This window comes from Anolis carolinensis, chromosome 5, assembly GCF_035594765.1.
Source record: "Anolis carolinensis isolate JA03-04 chromosome 5, rAnoCar3.1.pri, whole genome shotgun sequence".
In the NCBI taxonomy this organism is placed as follows: Eukaryota; Metazoa; Chordata; class Lepidosauria; order Squamata; family Dactyloidae; genus Anolis; species Anolis carolinensis.
In genome coordinates this window covers 103504403-103527755 of record NC_085845.1, presented here as the reverse complement: position 1 = coordinate 103527755, position 23353 = coordinate 103504403, and the positions used below count along the sequence as shown (strand labels likewise).

The window sequence follows — 23353 nt, the reverse complement described above, 5'->3', positions numbered from 1 at the left end:
ATGGAGCTGCTGCGGGAGGCCTGCGTGCGGGACCCGCTGAGGCGCCTCCCGGGGGGCTTCTGGGAGGCCGTGGGCGTGTGGCTGGAGAGGCCCCAGGTGGCCAACAAGCGCCTCTGCGGCGCCCGCCTCGACGCCTCGAAGCCTGGCTTCGGGGACGAAGGGAAGCTGCTGGAGGGGGCGCCTTGGGAGGCTCTGCGCACCTCAGGCTGCGGGGAGGCCCTCGGTCTAGATGGCGGTCTCCAGGAGGAGGAGGAGGAGGGCTTGGAGGTGGTGCTGCGGACCCTGGTGCCCAAGACCTGCCCTCCCGCGCCCGCCCAGGAGATGGTCGTGAAAGGTGAGTGAAGGGCCTGGAGGAGAGGCCCAAGCCTCCCGCCCGCTGTGGCTGGCCACACTTCTCATAGATTTAGGCCCTTTCCACACAGCTGAATAAAATCCCACATTTTCTGCTTTGAACAGGAATACATGCCAGTGTGGACCAGAGGTCCCCAAACTTTTTAAACAGGGGGTCAGGTCAGTTCACGATCCTTCGCACCGTTGGAGGGCCGGACTATAGTTGGCTACTGAGCAATAATAATTATTATCAATAACAACAACAACAACAATAATAAAAATGAGGTTTGGAAGAGACCCTTTGAGCCATTGAGTCCAATCCCCTTCTGCCTTTGTGCACCGAAAGCACAAGCAAAGCACCCCTGACAGATGGCCACCCAGCCTCAATGTTAATAATAATAATAATAATAATAATAATAATAATAATAAAGAGGGTTGGAAGAGACCCCTTGGGCCATTTAGTCCAATTCCCTTCTGCTTTTGTGCACCAAAAGCACAAGCAAAGCATCCCTGACAGATGGCCACCCAGCCTCAATGTTAATAATAATAGTAATAGTAATAATAATAACAATAAAGAGGGTTGGAAGAGACCCCTTGGGCCATTTAGTCCAATCCCCTTTTGCTTTTGTGCACCTAAAGCACAAGCAAAGCACCCCTGACAGATGGCCACCCAGCCTCAATAATAATAATAATAATAATAATAATAATAATAATAATAATAATAATAATAATGGTTGTAAGAGAAGAAGAGACCCCTTGGGTCATTTAGCCCAACCCCCTTCTGCCCTTGTGCTGTGGGGGCCGGATAAATGGGTTTGATGGGCCGCATCCGGCCCCCGGGTCTTAGTTTGGGGACCTCTGGTGTGGACTCAGATAACCTAGTTCAAAGCAGATATGGTGGGATTTTCTGCCTTGATATTCTGGGATATAGGGCTGTGTGGAACAGCCTTTAGTATACTCAAGAATTGAAGCCTTATCTCTTTGTGTACTTTACTTAGTTACTTTACTTACTTACTTAGGCGATTCCTCGTAGTTTGAGGATGATTCTCTTCCATCCTGGGGATGTGTCCGTAGATGGCTGAAGAGACCTGTTCTTGATCTGCATGTTCTCCCGCAGTGAGGACATCGGTTTCCAGGTGGAAGGCGGTCCTGGTTAGGGTTGGCTTGACGCTCCTTCCTCTTGGCACGCTTCTTCCTTAAGCTCGCCATTCATGCCTCTTCGAACTCCGCAGCACTGCTGGTCACAGCTGACCTCCAATTAGAGCGCCCAAGGGCCAGTGCTTCCCAGTTCTCAGTGTCTATGCCACAGTTTTTAAGGTTGGCTTTAAGCCCATCTTTAAATCTCTTTTCCTGCCCACCAACATTCCGTTTGCTTATTTCTTCGACATTCGGACAATGTGGCCAGTCCAGCTGAGTTGATGGCGTAGGAGCATTGCTTCAATGCTGGTGGTCTTTGCTTCTTCCAGCACGCTGACATTTGTCCGTCTGTCTTCCCAAGAGATTTGCAGAATTTTTCTGAGGCAACGCTTATGGAAACGCTCCAGGAGTTTGGTGTGATGTCTGTAGTCCGTCCACGTTTTGCAGGCGTAGAGCAGGGTTGGGAGGACAATGGCTTTATAAACAAGCACCTTGGTATCTCTACAGATGTTCCAATCATCAAACACTCTCTGCTTCATTCTGAAAAATGCTGTGCTCGCAGAGCTCAGGCGGTGTTGTATTTCAGTGTCATCTCTTTTTGTAGTAAGGGCCCTAATACACAGCCCTATAACCCAGAATATCAAGGCAGAGTAACCCACAATATCTGCTTTGAACTGGAATATCTGCTTTGAACTGGAATATCCGGGGCCCCTTCCACAAAGCTGAATAAAATCCCACATTTTCTGCATTGAACTGGAATATATGGCATGTGGACTCAACTGTTCAAAGCAGATATTGTGGGATTTTCAGCCTTGATATTCTGGGTTATATGACTATGTATAAGGGCCTGGAGTTCACACTGCCGTATATCCCAGTTCAAAACAGATAACGTGGGATTTGTTAAGCTGTGTGGAAGGGGCCTGGGATAAACAGAAAACCTGGGATCAGATCCTAGGATATAGGGCCTGTCTGGAAGAGTCCCGAGTTACAAGTTACCACTTTATCATGTTGTGAATTTTCCCTGTCATAGGGCACATTATTATTATTATTGTATTTATATCTAGCTTTGTCCCCCAAAGGGCATTCAAAGCAGCTTGACATAAAAGCATTAATATATAATTTAAAATATACAAAAAACAAACAAACATTAAAACAGAATTCAACACAAGCAGCACTAAAAAAATCAATTAAAATCCATCAAAATAGTTCTGACTAGATCTTAGAAACTTTCATCTTTAAAAGTCTGCCTGAATAAAAAGGTTTTAGCCTGCCGCCTGAAGGACAGCAGGGAGGGGACCATTCTGGCTTCCCTGGGAAGAAGGGAGTTCCAGAGTCGAGGGGCCACCTCCGAGAAGGCCCGCTATCTTGTTCCTACTAACCAAGCTTGAGGTAGAACAGGACAAGGGCCTCTCCTGAAGATCTCAGGGCAGGTTTGTACAAGGGTATGCAATCAGCCAAATAGCCTGGACCTGGACCATCTAGGACTTTAAAGGTCATAACCAGCACTTTGAATTGTACCCAGAAACAGACAGGCAGTGTAGCCAGCCCTAGTGAGCAACCTGGTCACAGCTCTTTGGACTAGGTCAAGTTTCCAAGCACTCTCTAGAGGCAGTCCCATGTAGAGCGTGTTACAGTAATCCAGATGGGATGTAACTAAGGCATGTATCACCGTGGCCAGATCTGGCTTCTCGAGGAACAGGTGCAGTTGGTGCAAAAATTTTAATGTCCACTGATGATACCAGGACCTTCCACGTTCAATGCTCTGTCCAGGAGGACCCCCAAACTCCAGACATGTGTTTTCAGGGGGAGTGTGATCCCATCCAGCACAGGCTGGACGGGATCACAATCCCTGTCCAGCAATTCCTTGGTCTGCTTTCCTCTTTTGAAGCATGGAGATGCATTGACCTTATCACATGAGTTAAACTACTTCTAGCTGTCATGTCAAGAAATTGTATTCCAATTCTTGAACCAAAATTTGCCAAGTTTAATTTTGCACCTCTAGCAGATTATGCTTGGTCAATCTTCTGTCATTAGCTCCAAAATGATCCTAACATGAGACGGGCAGACAATGAGACTGAGCGAGGCCTTGCATTCCCTTACTTCCTGTCCCCTCTTCCTCCCTGCATAAAACTACTCCTAAACACAATTATTTTATAAGACATAGGGTATACCTAAGGGGTTCCTCCATAGAAATTGATTCTAAAAAGGGTTTTGAGAGTCAAACAGTTTGGAAACCATGGAGGACCCTTCCACACAGCCATATAACCCAAAATATCAAGGCAGATAATATCTGTTTTGAACTGGATTGTCTGAGTCCCCACTGCCATATAATCCAGTTCAGTGTGAATTTTATACAGCTGTGTGGAAGGGGCCTCTCACTTTCTGTTTTCTCATCTCTGTTCTTAACTATGAATCATTTGTAAGTCAGATGTATGTAACTCAGGTACTGTCTGAAAAATGGGAGCACATTGTCTAGGGCCTCTTCTACACTGCTATATAAAATTCAGATTATTTGCTTTGAACTGGATTCTATGGCAGTGTAGACTCAAAATCCAGTTCAAAGTAGATAATGTGGATTATCGAATTTGAAAATCTGGATTATATGGCAGTATAGAAGGGGCCTTGGAGTAGAATATTATGTATAGATCAAAACTATCAAAATGTGTTGGTACAATACTTGGAAAATTGCATTTTATAGAAGAATGCATATTCTCAGCACTTTTTTTTCAATTCCTGTAAAATTTGTTCAGAAGGATTTGCTATCTTTTGGAAATACGCTCCCCAAATGGTTGATGCAACCGCATATTACTTTCTTTATAGTAAAATTATGTTGTACTAATGTGTCCCATCTAACTAGTTTATTACTCTTTATTGAGTTGGTGTCATGTACTAACCAAGACTAGAGACACTTCTACACTGTAGAAGTAATGCAGTTTGAAATCACTTTAGCTACCATGGGTAAATCCTATGGTTTCATGGGATTTGTAGTTTTAGCTCTTCAGCCTCACCTTTTGATTCAAACTGCCATGACACACCAGCACTCTCTTTCAAAGTAGGCTGGTGTCTCATGACAATTAAAGTTGAGTCAAATTGCATTAATTATACACTTTGGATGCTCCCTAAGACAGTATCCTTGCTTTTGTTGTGAATTAGCTTCATCAGCAATCTTTTATCCTTGAATTCCATCTCTAGTGGAAATGCCAAGCTTCCTTACAAGGTTACTGAAAGGATTACGGCAGATTGATTTACATTACATTATTTGTACCAAGTATTATATTAATTCTGATCTTCCAAAGATTACTTACCATGCCCTCTGCAAATATTTACAGATATCATTAAAGGGATAGTAACCTTTTTGCCATTGGAGCAGACCCATGAGGGCAAGTACAAGATCAAGAAGTGCAATGTTTATCAAATTCGACTTATGCATAAACAAGACAATGAGTGGTGAGTACTGAAAAGATGTACCACTATCCTGAGAGGTTTTTTCTTGTGATAAGCATGTCCTATAGAATTAGTATGATCCCAGTTTAGATTGGTTACCTAAACTATATTAAACATTTTTTTCTATTCTATAGGGTTCAGATAGGCCAAGCTTCTATTCTTTTTTTAAAAAAAAATCTGTCTTGATTTTAAATTATTTCAAAAGATGTTGGGACTATATAATTTTTGTAAGTTATTTTTTTCACATTTAAAAGTGCCGTCTATTGATTGTGCATTGCCTTGAATGCCCCAGGGAACGAAAAACAAATACCTTGAACAAATACATGATTAATATATAACTAAGTTGAAATCTTAAATTGGCAACAAAATCTTAACTGAGGTTGGATGTGAGCACAGTGATACATCTTTTAATTATATCCAGATTGAATTATTTCAGTGGGCTGAACATGGGTTCGTTATTGAAAAGTTGCTGAAAACTGCCACTAGTGAAAAATGTGGCAGCAAGGGTTCTATTGAATATTTGCCCTCTTACAACACATACACTGGCCTCTGGTTCATTTCTGTTCATTGATGTGTTAACCAATATTGGTACAGAGTTCTAGTTGCTACTTTTTTAAAGACCTCAATCAAGGATGTACAACTTGTGGTGCTTCATAACTTTTGCAAACCACTTTGGGTTATGGCACTTTAACGCACAAAGCAGGCAAACCAGCATTGTAGTTGGACCATCAGTGTTGTTGAATTGCATCTCCTATCATGTATCCCCACTGAAAATGATCTGGTGGGATCAACATTTGGATATTTCACAATTTAGCCACCTCTAGCCAGTGTACCTAAATGTCTGTCTCCTCTTATATGTGTAGGAATGTTTGCTATCTGTAGCACAGTAGAGATAAGGGTAGCTTGTGCTATATAGGAGCTTATGGTAGGAATCAGTAAAGAAAATAGGCAGGATGCTGTGGTCAGGTTTTAAAAGGTATAAATTATTTTATTGTTGAAAGTAATACATCTCAGATAAAATAATAGATGGGGGAAAATAACCTAATACAGTAGAATCTCACTTATCCAACATTCGCATATCCAACATTCTGGATTATCCAACGCAATCTGCCTTTTAATAATCAATGTTTTTGTAGTCAATGTTTTCAATACATTGTGATATTTTGGTGCTAAATTCGTAAATACAGTAATTACTACATAGCATTACTGTGTATTGAACTACTTTTCCTGCCAAATTTGTTGTATAACATGATGTATAACATGGTGCTTAATTTGTAAAATCATAACTTAATTTGATGTTTAATAGGCTTTTCCTTAATCCCTCCTTATTCACTTATCCAATGTTCTGCCGGCCCATTTATGTTGGATAAGTGAGACTCTACTGTATTGGTAAATGAGTCCCTAACAATGTGTGCGTAAGCCATCCTGAGGCTGAGAGGGGCCTTATGGTGCTCACTTCTCAAACAAAAGGCAATAAAGCACACAAAGATTTCTGGGAAGAAGGAGGAAGGCAGAAAGCAGAACACCTTGAGTTACACAGATCTAAAAAACAGATGAAAACAAGACAGCAGGCATGCACTACAAGGATCCTTTCCCCCCTAAATTACTATATATTCAAACTTAGATGCTTTTTTTTATTTCCAACAATAAGAGCCTGAATGCTCTTTATGTCTGCAAGGAAAAATATCCTTCCTCATCAGAACAGTGGCAAAGGAAATCCTGAAAGAGTCCCCAACTGAGAAAGTTTTTATACCGGGAAGTTCATTTGCCCTCTCCTTTTTGATCTGGAAAACACCTGCCAAACTGAGTAGTTTTAGAACTTGCTTACTCATGCTTTATAGTTCTTAAAGTTTATGGTAGTGCTTTCTATAGCAAATATTCTTAAATTGTAAATGGCTTTGAATGGTGTGACTATATATTTATTTTCTTTTAAAAATATTGCTATTTTTTTTTTAAAAAAATATCAGCAATATCAGAGTGACTGCCATCTTTTTTTCTTTTAGGAACAAGTACCTGGAATCTTGGTTAAAGTAAAGGAAAGGCAGTGTGCTAAAACCTAAAGTCACACCAAAACTTTTCTTGGAAAGTGTGATTTAGATGACATAGTTCATTGCTCTTGGCAGTAAATGTATTGATCATACTTGATTGGTCTATGACACAATTGAGTGAAAAATATTGAATAATTCTGATTTTTTTTTATGTTTGAAGGTCCATATCAATTTTATCATCACCAGAAAACTATATTTCAGATGGAATTTTATATCCCAAAATAACATGGCTTAAAAGTGAACTTCTGTCAAAACTGGCGAAGTGGTCTACAGAGATTATAAAGAATGAATTTAAAAGTACACTCTCGCTCATTTCTGTGGCAAAATACAGCAAAATTTACCAAGATTTAAAGGAAAAATACAAAGAGATTGTAAAGGTAAATCGAAATGGAACAGGACAGACTTTTCACTCGCTTTTTATTTAAGATACACATGGGAATGATTGACTTATAAGCTTTATGCATGCTGAAGAAACTCCTTAGCTGTTTGACATACATGGTTGTGCTTTTCAGCTCCTCGCATCAAAGTTCAGCTAATCAGAATTTTTTAAAAAATAATGGATTCATGTAGGGTTTTATATCAAACAATGGGTAATAAGTAAGAGGTGGTGCAATTACTTTATATGTTAAGTTGATAGCCTGTTTGTAAGAAGCTTATCCACCAGAGGCACTTCCTGAGTTAGCCATGAAGCTAAATGGAAAGTGACTCTGAACTTATGCCTAAATGGTGCCCAGTGCATGACTTGAAATAATTGGAAACAGTGGCATGTGCAATTTAACTTCCTGTTTTCCACCATGGAATTCACCAAGGGCTACACAGACTATAATAATGCCACCTTCCCACTTCCCACATGCATGCACTGGTTAACTTGACTAACATATATATATATATATATATATATATATATATATATATAGTTAATATTTGCAACTAATATCCTTATTACTTTGCTCGTTCATCTGCAGGTTTGGCCTGAAGTCACAAATCCAGAAAAGTTTGTATATGAAGATGTTGCTATAGCTGCATACCTGCTGGTAAGTAAGGTCAAAAACCTAAATAGCAGAATACCCATTAAAAAGTAAATACTCCCTTAAACAGGGAAATAACTATGGATTCTTCAAAAAGGAAAAAAAACCCCATTTTTTGCCAAAAGTTAAAATCTAGTGCTTTCAGAATTTTACTTAAAACATATTGAGCAGAATTCTTTGAGAAGCAGACAAAATAACAGTCTCGGTGAACTAAAACTGGCAGATGTTAATTTGGTGTTTTAAAATAGTTTGCTTGTTTGTGTTTCCAGTGCTGCTTCTAACTAAACTGGAATAGGCCAAGACCTATTTGAAGACCTGAGCTATTTATTTAATCATTTATTTCATTTATATATCATACCTTTCACCAAGATTTTAGTGGATCATGATATTAAACAAGACAAGTAATAACAATAATTTAAATATTTTTTAAAAAAAATAAGACATTAAAGCGTTTACAATAATTTACAAACATTATTTTTGTAAGCTGCTGCATTCACACATTACATATATTACTTTTCAATTGCATGTGGTTTTAGGGTTCTAGATGCTCAGATAACTGAGTAAAGAAAAAGATACTTCACACAACATGCAAGTTCTTTCATCTTTTCTAAGAGAGGGAAGGCTCTAGAATGAATCTAACTAGCCTGTTTGACTCAAATTCACAGAAGTGTACTGAATGTATGTTTCTTTTGAGTGATGAAGGCCAGGTAGAAAGATGTTGTGTAGATTGCTGGAATAACTAGCCACACATTCTTTGTATATCTGAATGTCTGTTCTAAACTAAACTTTAAAGAATGAGTTAGTGTTAACAAAACAATTTCAAGTATTAGTGTTGGTGGCAATAAATTAATTTGTCTGTTTCTCATGTTTATTGGTGAGTTAATTTTCCAACCAAATATTCCAAAATATGGTCTTCATTCAGGCATTTATGGGGCCAGGAGAAACTCAGGGGTACAGCTAAAAATAACATCCTATAGCATTTTTCACTAAGCTTTGCCCTTTCATGTATGATACAGGATTGTGTCAAAATGGAATGTAACTGTATATTTCACTTATATGCTCCATCATAAAATGTCTTTGATATTTGTAAATAAATATGAATGCCTCCTATCAGTTTCTAAAACTTGGATTTGATTTATTCCTAGATCGTTTGGGAAGATGAGAGAGCTGAGAGAGGCCTTTCAAAGAAACAATCTTTTGTTGATCTTGGTTGTGGAAATGGTCTGCTAGTTCACATCTTGAGCAACGAAGGGGTAAATAGTTTCATTGAGAGGAAAAAAAACAAGCTATAACTGTTTCCTCATTTCCCATTTAGTTAAATGAATTGGAATATTACTGGATTACTATGTGCCACAGTATTTTTCCTCTCTGACTTCTCTTTTCTCTCTGCTTGCTAGAGGAAATTTTGCTTCCATGATTCCAGGGCAATGCCAATAGGAATAGAGTAGGCCACTTCAACCTGCAGCCCTCAAAATATTTTGGACTTCAGGTCCTTGAATTCCTCACAATTGAACAAGCTGGCTATGTCTTCTGGGTGTTGGAAGCCCAAACACCTGGAGGACCACAGGTTGAAGAGGCCTGGTAGAGTATTATTTCTAGCAGGGAGAACAGAAGCAAGGTCCCTGTAGCTGCTCTGATCTAGGCAAAGGGATGGGATGAGAAGGCTGTTTTTCTTGTGATAAAAGATTTGCAATGTCCTATTGGCTGATAGTTCAAGCCAGAATGTTTCATACATTTCTTTTTATTGTATTTGTGTATAATGCAAATATTTATATTATGTGCTTCAATTGAACCTATTGGCAATTTATAAATCTTACTATCAGAGACCCAAAAATGTATACCATAATATCCATGGCTGTCTGGCATTACAACTTTTTCATTATGCCCCACCCCCACCCCCGAAATGCTCAACCAGTTACTAAGTATTAAGTGTCATAGTATGATTTTACAAACAAGCATAGAACCTACTGTCACATATTATATTCGGAACTGAGTACTGTTGGTACTCTGTGTCTCCACAGTGACTTCAGGAAATATGGTGGCCTTCTGTCCATAGGAGAGATGTGAAACTGTGAGCCCCACTTGACTAACCATGTATGAAATCTTTCAGCATCCAGGCAAAGGTATTGATGTCAGAAGAAGAAGAATATGGGACATGTATGGCCCACATACACATTTGGAGGTATTCTTAATACTTGTGTTTTCACATTTAATGTCTTTACCAACTGATTTTTGTTTATGTCTATATTTGCGCATAAAACTAGGTTGATGTTGTTAATTTTTAAGTAATTGTCCTTTTAATTAAGCCTTTGCCTGCAACACTGAGGGTTAGGTACTATCCTAACTTTCTGCAAGGTTCAATTTCTGCTATTCCTTCTGTCCAAATGTACAAGATGTACAATTGCAGGTTTTGGGAAGTCTTAGGGTAAGGGGGAATGTGCTATATGTTCCTTCTGTTAGAAACAACATCTATATTAGGGGTAAGTTCACAAATGAAATTAATGCTGTTTGGGACTACTTTAATTGCCATGGCTCAGTGCTATGAAATAACAAATTGTAGCTTTATAAGGTCTTTATCATTCTTTGCCAAAGAGTGCTGGTGCCTCACCAATAGGGGGTTTGCTTTTGCCTTCCTTTGAGGCTGAGAGAGTTTGATGAGCAAGAATTTGAACCTTGGGTTGTAGAGTCTTGGAAAGATATTCAAACCACTATACCATACTGGTTCCTCATCTGATATAAAGAACTGTTTCGTTTCTTTTCAGGAAAATGTAGTGAGTCCAAACAGTTTGTATCCAGATGTTGACTGGTTGATTGGAAATCATTCTGATGAACTGACACCATGGATACCTGTTATTGCAGCCAGGTACCAGTTTTCAGCATTCTAGGAGCATCTCTGATGCTTGAAATAAGGAATCAGTATATAAGTGATAACTCATGAATGGCAATTTTAGTATTCTACATAATGAAATAATTAAAAATTGTACAAGTGAAAAAAATATATAATTCAATTGCTTAAAAATACTGGTACATTTCAGAGATACAGCAAGAGATGAGATGAGTATTTGATGCTGTAATGATAGTAAAAGCTTCACTAAAACAATATGAGAACTTGCAAAAAATAGCTGTCATTGGAAGAAACCCATTCCTGGGAATCCAATAACATTTTTACTGAATTAGAATATAATTAATTACATGCGGGCACAAAGCTACTATCGTTTTACTTGGGAACCAAGTACCAGCAGTTAACTATGCCAAAATAAGTATTTGAACTTTTAGGTTAGGATAGAATCTCTATAATAGCTAAGCACATACTTTATTTTTAAACTTTGACATAGCAGGACAGATTCAGCTGAATTATTTCATAAATTTTAAAACTGAAAATCTTACTAAAATATTAATTTGTATTATTTATAAGATCCGAAGGGTGAAAAAATTGAGATCAATTAAATCTTGAGAAATACTAGACTTCTCTTTTACTTATGTCAAGTCTAGAATATACAACAGATCATAAAAAATGCTTTTTTAATTGAATGCCTCGATCTCTCATCCTGCCACAGGTCTTCTTATTCTTGTCGATATTTCCTATTGCCTTGCTGTTTCTTTGATTTCCATGGAAAGTACAACCGAAGGCAAAGTAAGAAGACTCAGTACAGAGAATACCTTGATTTTGTAACAGAAGTGGGAGTCGTATGTGGTTTTAACGTGGAAGAAGACTGCCTTAGAATCCCGTCAACAAAAAGAGTAACTTTCATTTACATTCGTCTTTAAATGTCTTTATTGTTTTACTTTTAACTTATGGCTACAATATAAATTATATTAGAGCTGACTGTCACAGTTTAAGTTCAAGTTAGGAAATGTCCAAAAGTATAAAATTTTATATCTGTATTTTCCCCATGAATGTCTTACACTGCTGCATGGTCTACTTACTCCCTGAAGGTAATATAAAGGCATTTATGAAAGCTGTAGAGTTAATTGGTATAAACTGTGCACAATCTCAGTTACAAGGACAATAGTAGTATATTAGTGCAATCAATAGGACCCTCTGGTGGCACAGTGGGTTAAACCCTTGTGCCAGCAGGACTGATGACTTGATGGTTGGGTTGCTGACCTGTTCGAATCCAACACGTTAGAGCACAGATGAGCGCCCTCTATCAGCTCCAGCTCCATGCGGAGACATGACAAAAGCTTCCCACAAGGATGGTAAAACATCAAAACGTCCGGGCGTTCCCTGGGCAACGTCCTTGCAGATGCCCAATTCTCTCACACCAGAAGCGACTTGCAGTTTCTCAATTCTCTCCTGACACAAGATAAAAAAGTGCAGTGAATATGGTAATAACAACTAAGCAAGGAATATTACTAGTTTCAAGACAAAATATTGCTAAATATAGAAGAGACACTGGTTTGATTTCAGGCTAAAATTACAATCATCCCTCCACATTTGCAGTTTTGATTTTGCATATTTGATTATTCACAAAATTGGTTAAAAATGTTCTTTCTAGAGTTTTCTTGGGCCTCCACTGCCCTATAGTAGTGGTTCCCAACCTTTGATCCTCCAGGCGTTTTGGACTTCAACTCCCACAATTCCTAACAGCTGGCAAATTGGCTAGGATTTCTGGGAGTTGTAGTTCAAAATATCTGGAGGACCAAAAGTTGGGGACCACTGTCCTAGTCAGCTTCCAACAGACTTTGAGGTGTTATCTCAGATTAAAAAATAGCCATTTGTTTACTTGAGGTTTTTCACTTTCATGGGGGTCTTGTACCTCTAACACCAGCGAATATGGAAGACTGACTGTAATCATTCTTTGATGCCATTTAAATCTGTGGGACAAGGTGATTCTGACTTACAGGATTTTAATAGTTTTGAAGTGTGACTGGTGTAGCTGTAGTATGCATTCATAGTTGTTCCAGGTTTTTATACACTAGACCCAAAGGGTGCTCACCAATGCGTCGTCTTCATCATGGAAAGAAGTGACAAGTGGAGTGCCGCAGGGCTCCGTCCTGGGCCCGGTTCTGTTCAACATCTTTATTAACGACTTAGACGAAGGGTTAGAAGGCACGATCATCAAGTTTGCAAATGACACCAAGCTGGGAGGGATAGCCAACACTCCAGAAGACAGGAGCAGAATTCAAAACGATCTTGACAGACTAGAGAGATGGGCCGAAACTAACAAAATGAAGTTCAACAGGGACAAATGCAAGATACTTCACTTCGGCAGAAAAAATGGAAATCAAAGATACAGAATGGGGGACGCCTGGCTTGACAGCAGTGTGTGCGAAAAAGACCTTGGAGTCCTTGTGGACAACAAGTTAAACATGAGCCAACAATGTGATGCGGCAGCTAAAAAAGCCAACGGGATTCTGGCCTGCATAAATAGGGGTATAGCGTCTAGATCCAGGGAAGTCATGCTACCCCTCTATTCTGCCTTGGTCAGACCACACCTGGAATACTGTGTCCAATTCTGGGCACCGCAGTTGAAGGGAGATGTTGACAAGTTGGAAAGCGTCCAGAGGAGGGCGACTAAAATGATTAAGGGTCTGGAGAACAAGCCCTATGAGGAGCGGCTTAAAGAGCTGGGCATGTTTAGCCTGCAGAAGAGAAGGCTGAGAGGAGACATGATAGCCATGTACAAATACATGAAGGGAAGTCATAGGGAGGAGGGAGCAAGCTTGTTTTCTGCTGCCCTGCAGACTAGGACACGGAAAACTACAGGAAAGGAGATTCCATCTGAACATCAGGAAGAACTTCCTCACTGTGAGAGCTGTTCGACAGTGGAACTCTCTCCCCTGGGCTGTGGTGGAGGCTCCTTCTTTGGAGGCTTTTAAGCAGAGGCTGGATGGCCATCTGTCGGGGGTGCTTTGAATGCGATTTCCTGCTTCTTAGCGGGGGGGGGGGGGTTGGACTGGATGGCCCATGAGGTCTCTTCCAACTCTACTATTCTATGATTCTATGACATCCTAGATCAGTGGTTCTTAACCTGTGGGTCCCCTGGTGTTTTGGCCTTCAACTCCCCAAAATCCTAACAGCTGGTAAACTAGCTGGGATTTTTGGGAGTTGGTGGCCAAAACATTTGGGGACCCACAGGTTGAGAGCCACTGTCCTGTATTGATGGAACTTCCATATTATTTGATATCAGTACAGCTCTAATCTTCTCTCCCATTCTTTTCACTTTGATTCTTTTATATAGTGAAATTGTATTCTGATTTTTTTTAGGATAGTCTAGTGCTGAGACTGACAATATAATTTCTATTCAATTGATGAGAAAAGGATCTCCTTCAATACAGAATGCCTGATAACTCTAGGTTTTACAACCACACTGTAATTGCCTGAATCAGATTGAGTTTTCCCCCCTTACCTTCAGCAATTGGAAACGCTCTCTGCTTTCAGTTATTGTTTTCACAATTTCCTATGCAGATAGGAAACAGGGCAAGGAAAACAGTGACATGTGTATCATAGAGAGCGTTGTCTTACTCAAGGAGGCTAACAACCATTGACCAGGTCTTATAATCCGTTATAATCCGTTGCACTTATAATCTTGGCACAGTGAGTAGTTATTGGCACCTAAATAATTGTCTTATCCCTAGGTCTGCCTAATTGGGATGTCTAGAACCTACCTTGCAGCACAAGAGAATGTACTTGAGGAGCAGCGAGCACGATATATCAACAGGCGCCAATTGTGCGGCATAACAACCCCAGAGAATGGCAGCTTCTTAGCTGTAAGCGATGCCACTGACTTGGTAGCAGAGGATGAAGTATCTGAAGAGCTAAACGTGGACAAGGTTTTAATATCTGGGTTTCTGCCCAGGTCTAAAGAACAAATGAGAAACTGCACAACTCTGCCTCAGGACTTTGTAGACAGAGTAGTTTTGAAAGTAGCAAATCTATTATTAAATGAAACCAAAGAGAGTTCATTTGGAAATGCAAGCACATGGAATAGAGGAGGTAAGATTTTTGTTTGTTTATTAGTTTGGCATATTTACATAAAAAAGAAATGTACAATTGATTGAAGTTGTGCTTTCACCATGGTAATAGTCTCTTTAGAGTGTTCAAAGCAAAGCATTCTAATAAGTTTTACATTATTGCATTATTACACATCTATACTTTTCTAAGAAGTCCTTGTGTACAATCTGAACAACTGGCATCCTGATCAGCTGCTATGAGATCTTTTGGGGAGACTTGGGAAGAAAAGCAGCTTATCTCTTTTTGTAACTTTAAAAAACTTACAATAAGTTATTTAAAAATTTTTAAAGTTATTTTAAAGTTAAAAAATTAAAATGGATTTCCTACTTCCCACTATAGATACATCAACTACCCGTTGGAAATGTTTTAGCTGGTGATACTGAATTTTAAACAGAGGCTGGATGGCAGGTTGTTGTATGTATTCCGGGCTGTATGCCCATGTTCCAGAAGTATTCTCTCCTGACGTTTTGCCCACATCTATGGCAGGCATCCTCAGAGGTTGTGAGTGAAAGACAAGAGGGATCCTCTCTCCTCTGCAGGAGTCTACCGTATACCATGCAGCTGTGAACAAGTCTACATAGGGACCACCAAACGCAGCGCCCAAACATGAGTCAAAGAACATGAAAGGCACTGCAGTCTAACTCAACCAGAGAAATCAGCCATTGCAGAGCATTTAATGAACCAACCTGACACAGTATATTATTTGAGAACACAGAAATGCTTGACCACTCCAACAGCTATCATGTCAGACTACACAGAGAAGCCATTGAAATTCACAAGCATGTGGACAACTTCACCAGAAAGGAGGAAACCATGAAAATGAACAAAATCTGGCTACCAGTATTAAAAAACTCAAAAATCAGAACAGTAAATAAGAAACAACACTCTGAAAACAGAAGAGTTCCAAGGATAGCTAATGACGCTGAACAAAGGATGCCCCCAGGCAGGAAAAGCCAGGAGATGAACCTTTCCAATGCTAATTAAGGTGATTAACTGCAACATTCACACTGGCTTCCATCTGACAAAGAGTTCTTCTCACACCCTGGACTTTCCACAGATATATATTAACCTTCCTTGTTTAGTTTCTCCATACCTCACAACCTCTGAGGATGCCTGCCATAGATGTGGGCGAAACGTCAGGAGATAATACTTCTGCAACATGGCCATACAGCCCAGAATACATACAACAACCCTGTGATCCCGGCCATGAAAGCCTTCGACAACACAGAGGATGGATGGCCATCTGTCAGGGGTACTTTGATTTTGCTTTTCCTGCATGGCTAGGGGTTGGACTAGGTGGTCCACGCGGTCTCTTTCAATCTATTCTATGATTCTATGAATTGAGCGGGAGGTTGGAATTGATGGCCCATGAAGCCCCTTCCAACCCTATGTTTCTGTGATTTTGTAAGCTGGGCTATATGCGCACCCACTTAATCACAGAATGTGTTCCACAGAACACCTAGAATAGTGACACAGTTTTCAGAATCTTAAAACAAAAAACTATCATTAAGGACTAACAGCTATTTTATATGAATGTATTATTTTTTTTAGTGAGTCTTACCTTAGGAGAAGTTGCAGAACATTTAGACAAGGAAACGTTAAAAACTCTGAAGAATGAATACGGAGGCCTCCAGACCTTGCTGAGAAACAATCATCAAGTGTTTGAAGGTAAGGACTGGGAATGTGATGTGATTTTGGATTCCTGTATGTTGACTTAATACACAGTTACTAGAATGACATCTACAAGTGTCCCACTTCTCACAAAAGGCATTTTACTACGGTATTTTTTTCTATGGATGGAATTGAGTAGAAATATCATGGAATTGTGCACAAAAACCCAGACACAAAGACTGACCATTTTCCTGCTCTAGAGACAGGGTGTACTCTGCTTCTGGAAAGTGGTCAGAGCATCTTCAGAACTCTCCCTTTGTTAGCCTTTTGCTCAGAATGGGGGGGGGGGGATTTCTGATGTACAAAGTTCATTGTAGAACCAAACCTGGATCTTCCAAGTACTTCATCCATAGTGGAGAAATGCCAGAGGATGGTTGAGGCCAAACACATGTTTTAATCTTACCTTTAGGCTTTGACCTTCCTTTAAGCTATGGCTGAATTATTGTAAAAAAGTTGTATAAGAAATGACTTTCTTCATTTCTCAGTAGCATGTGTCATCCATTTCTTGTATAGGCTTTTCTCTGTTGCTATCCATATATTTGCTGGTTTAGTTTCTTCCTTAATTATACAGATCTATAATTAAGTTTTCTATATGTAATTAATGTATATCCAAACCCTATGAGGAGCAGTCTAGGAAGCTGAGCATATTTACCTTAAAGAAAAACTGAGGGGACATGATAGCTATGTTTGAATATATTTTTAAAATGTCACATTGAAAAGTGGGCAAGCTTGTTTTCTGCTGCCCTGGAGACTAGGACACGGAACAATGGATTCAGATTGCAAGAAAAGGGATTCCCTCTAAACATTAGGAAGAACTTCTGAGAGTAAGAGCTGTTTGGCAGTGGAATGTGCTGCCTTGAAGCATGGTAGAGATGCCTCCTTTGAAAGTTTTAAGCAGAGACTGGATGGCTATCTGTCAGGAGTGCTTTGATTGTGTGTTCCTGAATACCACGGTGTTGGACTTCATGGCTCTTGTAATTTCTTCCAACTCTAGAGATTTTACCTACCTGTCCTCATGGGTTGAGGCAGGGTACAACATAATCAAAACACATAACCATAAAATAAGTACCAAAAATGCAGACCTGAAAACACATCGTAACGAAACAAATATAGTAAAATACATAGTGCAAGGATTAAAATATAATAAAAACACATATATTAAAATACAAATATAGTAGAGTGTAAATTCAGAATTACTATTTAAAATTGGTAATTAGCCTACCAGAAGATATAGGTCTTTAATTCTGTTCTAAATTCTGACAGCTCGTTTAGCTGTCAGAGATCTTCTGGCAGATCATTCCATAGTTTTGGGGCAGTCGATGAAAAGGTCCTCAGGGTGACGGTTACCAGTCAGGTTCTAGCTAGTTGGAGTACCTATTAGGCTTGCAGGATGGATTGTATGGGAGAAGGCAATCCTGAAGGTAACCTGGACCCAAATCAGTAGGGCTTTAAAGTTTACAGCCAATACCTTGTACTTTGCTTGGAAACTAATTGACAAGTACTTGGAGTGACTTTAACATAGATGTAATATGCTAACTTCTAAATGTTCTTGTAACCAATATAGCTGCCATGTTTTGAAGTAACTGGAATTTCCAAATTTTGTTCAGAAGTAGCCCAATATAAAATGTGTTGTAAAAGTCCAACCTTGAGGTTACATGCACATCTTTAGTTCCTTCTCAGAAGGGACACAGCTGGTAGTAACCAAGGCTGGTACTAACCATTCCTGATGGTCGCATCTATCTGGGCTGACATTTGGAGAGGCAGATCCAGTAACTGTCTTTCAGGAGGAGTGTAACTCCATCCAGAAGTGGTGGAGTTACATCTCCAACCCATAACACTAAGCATCTCTATTGAATCTGAATTTAGGTGCAATTTCTTTTTCCTTATCCAACCCATTATCTCCTCCAGGAATTCATTCAGAAGAGACGCTATTTTTAGCTAAGGCTGTTTTTACTCGTACTACCTCGTAGGTTTTCTAAACATTAACAAGGATCCTGTCAATAACGTACATTAATGTAATTCTTGCTTATGGCCACATAAGCATTTTAAAAGGAGTTGCCCAGTTTTTCCTAAAAGGTTTATATTGATAATTGCAAAACGATACACACTCCAAATGAACAGCAAAGCATGCTTATGGCACTTTAAAACTTAAGGTCTTTATGATACTGTCCTGGACTATTCTCTTCATCAGATGTATCTAATCCACCTTTGGAACTAGGCATTTCTTGTGCATATTTGCAATAATTTGCTCACACAAAATCAGGTTTTTCTTGTTGTCATAGACATTTTTATTGTACTTCATATACCTGCAACACTAATCTTTCCCTTTGTTTTGTTCATCTTAGTTTTGAATGGGAAAGTTCATATTCGTGACTGGAGAGAAGCTAAGCTACCTAGGAAAAACAGACCAGCAAATCAGGTTAAACAAAGACTTCCTTCTAAAACATTTAAAACTCGCCTGTGCTGGTTTTACATTCACCATCCTCACGGCTGTCCACTGACTTCAGAATCATGCCAGTATGCTCATGGGACGGAAGAACTAAAGCAAACTCTATTGGCACCAAGAAAAAATAAAACAAAACAATAAAAAGTTGCTAATCCAATTTACTCAGATAGAATGTTGATTTGGTTTCATGCATATTTTGCAAAAGTTGTACAGAGGCATCACTTTCAATTCATGCAACAAGATTCTATCACATTCATTTGTGGGAGAAGAAAGGTTGTGAAATCCCATTTCTGGAACTTCTGTACTTTATGCTCATAATCATATAGACATTAAATTATTATTTTTAAATGTAAACTTTGTAGTCCTCCAAATTTTCACTGCATCACTTTCCCCTTTTGTTTGGCTAGACCTGCAAACATGTTTCTCTCAGAACTCTATGTCTCCAAAATTACCTTTTGATAGGACAAGTCCCACCATACAACTTTTCAGTGAACTATATCTTGCCAGTCTGATTGTTTCTTTGGTATCTTTTCCTGTTTTTGCACTGTTATGATTGCTGTGTCCCTTCTCAACAGTGTACAAAATTTTCTACTGGGATTACCTGCTGATGCACAATATTATAGAGGAAAACAGTTATATAGGGAAATGGCAATTAGCACTCTTCACTACCACAAAATGAGAAGACAGGAAAGCTTGGAGAAGATCATGATGCTGGGGAAAATGGAAGGGAAAAGAGGGGGTGACCAAGGGCAAGATGGATGGATGGTACTGGCTTGACCTTGAAGGAGCTGGGGATGGCGACGGCTGACAGGAAGCTCTGGCGTGGACTGGTCCATGAAGTCATGAAAAGTCGGAAGGGACTGAACGAGTAAACAACAACAAACTTCACTACTGAACTCAAAGTTCCTACTATGTCTCTTGAACAGAAGCATGGAGCTGTATGGACAAACCCAATTGAACAAAATAAATGGGTGTGTTCTTAGAGGAAACCATATTGTTGGGAGATAACTGATTTTTGTGCAACTTGTTGTATGCCTTCATGTTGTTTCTGACCTACAGTGACACTAAGGTGAACCTATCCCATGGGGTTGAGAGTGTATGACTTGCCCAAGGTCGCCCAGTGGATTTCCATGCCCAAACTGTGAATCAAACCTTAGTCTCCAGACTTGTCGTCAACTGTTTAAACCACTGCATGGATAGACATCAATACATGTTTTGAATTATGACAGTAATCTGAACAATGGCATACTTTGACCACAAGGCTACAAGCATAACTATATTTCCACAAAGTTACCTGGGCTTATTCGCACTGTATGTTTTCCTCAAAAGCAAAGCATTCACAATTTGCATGTAAGTTCCCTAAATTACCAGAAGTAAGACTGTCATAGATTTTTCTTGCTGCACTTATCTTTTAGCTCTCTTTACCTTTCTGTTACCTCTTTTTGGTAAAACTGTTTACCCTTTGTTCTTACTAACATGCCAATTCAAAGTTCTGATTCAGATTAAGTCCTCATTGCACAATAGAGAAAGTATAGGATGCCTCATCCAATACAACAAATGTTATCCTACTGGTTTACTGTGACTCATTTCTTTTTCTCCCAGATGCGCCACACACTTTTCTGGGAAGAATTCCTCTCTATTTTGCCAACTATGAGCCTTTTAAAACGAATACATCAGCATATTTGAGCTGGGAGTCATTGACCTGCCTGATTTTTGTTAACTGCAAGCATAAACACAATTGTTCACACAGAATTCCTGCCAATGCCCTATCAGCCAAACAAGGCCTGCACTTCCCCCAGATATATTTGCTGAAGTATTCAAAGCTAGGACTCAAACAGCATTAACGTAGCAAGAATGTGAATGCCTTTTAGGGAAGCTTGCCTGCTCTCCATCTGAAGAGCTCAAGGCACACTGCCCTATATTCCAGGATCTGATCCCAGATTATCTGTTTATCCCAGATTATCTGGCAGTGTAGACTCATATTGCAGTATTGTAATTCTGTTGAAAGCAAGTTGACAATAGGAAAATGATGTGCCCTGGAGGGCCCTTCCTGGTAGGTGGGCGCTTATTACGACACTCCAGGGCAGGAGGAGATGCGGTAGGTGGAGGAGGCGGTCCAGGGACCGCGATATAATTTTTGTCATCCCTGGCCCATCTCCTCCAGTGGATAATCTAGGTAACCAAAGTGGCAGGCTCTCTGGGTTGAAAGTTCTGCTGCTTAATGCCAGGTCGGTGATTGGAAAAACATCTGCCATCCGGGACCAGATCCTGGATGAGCATGCTGACCTGGCTTGCATTAATGAGACCTGGCAGGATGGGGTAAATCTCTCCCAGCTCTGTTCACCAGGTTTCAGTGTGCAGCAGCTGGCAAGACCCAAGAGTGGGGAGGAGTCATCGCAGTGGTCTATTAGGATTTTATCCACCTGACAGGTGTTCCATCCCACAGTCTAAAACATTTGAATGTCCACCTAAGGGTGAGTCACCGAGACAGAACAGGGATTCTGTTAGTGTACTGTACACCCCACTGTTCAACACCCTCGCCTGAGCTAGCCAGGGTGATCTCGGGCCTGGTGCTGGAGTCCCAACGGCTAATAGTGCTGAGGGACTTCAACATCCATGCCAAGACCACTCTGGAGCGGCTCGGGACTTCATGGCCGCTATGACAACCATGGGACTGTCCCAAATGGTATCTTGTCCCACCCATAGTGCTGGATACACATTGGACTTGGTCTTCTGCTCGGGGCAGGATAAAGGTGACAGTATTGTGGAGGAACTATCTAAAATTTCTTTGCCATGGATCAATCACTACCTGGTTAGGTTTAGGCTCACTGGGGCTTTGAACCTTTGCAGGGGTGGAGGACCGATTAGGTAGGTCCACCCCAGGAGACTTCTGGATCCGGATGGATTCCAGACGGCTCTTGGGGATTTCTCAGCCACTTCGGTAGGTGATTCTGTCAAAGCTCTAGCAGACCTCTTGAACACGAACATGGCCAGGGCAGTTGACATAATCACTCCCGAATGTCTCCTTTCACAAAGCAGAGCCAAATTGGCTCCCTGGTACTCCCAAGGAGCTAGCGGCGATGAAGCAAATGAAACGGAGACTAGAATGAATATCTCATCGAGTCTCCACCAATGGCAGCCACAAAAACTAAGTTTCTGGAATATAACAACTTTCAAAGTAAGTGTCGCACAATTAAACCAGGAACATTTTTTTCACATTTTGTTATATAGAGCCATTTTAAGTGGAATAATTATATATATACAAAAGTTGAGGTATATATGCTTGTTTCTATTTGTACCATAAAGGCTGTTGCTAGGTGAAGTGGCCCTCTGTGATTTATTTATTTATTTGTTTACAGTATTTATATTCCGCCCTTCTCACCCCAAAGGGGACTCAGGGCGGATCACATTATATACATATAGGGCAAACATTCAATGCCCATATACACATAGAACAGAGACAAAGACAGACGCAGAGGCAATTTAACCTTCCCCTGAGGGGATGTTTGATTATGGCCACAGGGGGGAGCAGCTGCTTCATCCACTATGACAGCACTTCCTCATTCCAACATTGTAAATTAGTTACATTTGCCTCCCCACTTTATAAATAGTGCCTTATTTCCTACTTGATAGATGCAACTAGGTCAGCAACAAGCAGGGGCTATATTTTTTTAATTGACAGGTGCTCACCCCACCACGGACTGGCCTCGAACTCATGACCTCATAGTCAGAGTGATTTATTCTAGCAGGCTGCTCACCAGCCTGCGCCACAGCCCGGCCACTGGATTGCTTATCGCTAGATGAAAGGTTGTCGGTTGTTAGGTGAAGTAGCCCTCTGTGGTGTTACCGGAAAAGAAAGTTGACATGTGTATGAGGGAAGGGAATAAGGGAAGAAAGAACCACAAAGACACCCATGTTGCTATGGAGATATTGTGAGAAAGGCCCTGCCTGAGCTGGAGAAAGTAGAAAGGGGAAGGGAATATTGTGAATCTGCTTTTTCTTCATGGCAGGGGGTTGGACTAGATGGCCTATGTGGTCTCTTCCAACTCTATTCTATGATTCTAAGAGAGGAAAGAAAGAAAAGAAAAATGAAAGAGAGAAAAAGAGAAAGAGGAAAGAAAAAAGAGAGGGAGGGAGGGGGAGAGGGAGGGAGAAATGAAATGAAGGGAAGGTATAGGAAGGGACAGAGGAGGGAAAGAAGAGAAAATAAAAGGGAAATCTATCAACAAATCAAAGTAAAAAATCATGGTGTTTGGAAAGACACCAAAGACAAATGGCAATTAGATGGTGA

General features: G+C 40.2%; 1 protein-coding gene across 1 annotated transcript; it reads left to right on the top strand.

Moving 5' to 3' along the window:
- Positions 1 to 20051, top strand: trmt44 (tRNA methyltransferase 44 homolog). Its single transcript, XM_003224165.4, has 11 exons — positions 1 to 334; positions 4797 to 4914; positions 7120 to 7336; positions 7925 to 7993; positions 9133 to 9240; positions 10098 to 10169; positions 10750 to 10850; positions 11545 to 11728; positions 14570 to 14927; positions 16497 to 16613; positions 18962 to 20051. Exons 1-11 carry the CDS (start codon positions 1 to 3, stop codon positions 19201 to 19203), a joined length of 1920 nt encoding a protein of 639 aa, XP_003224213.3. The 3' UTR covers positions 19204 to 20051.
- Positions 20052 to 23353: the final 3302 nt, after the last annotated feature.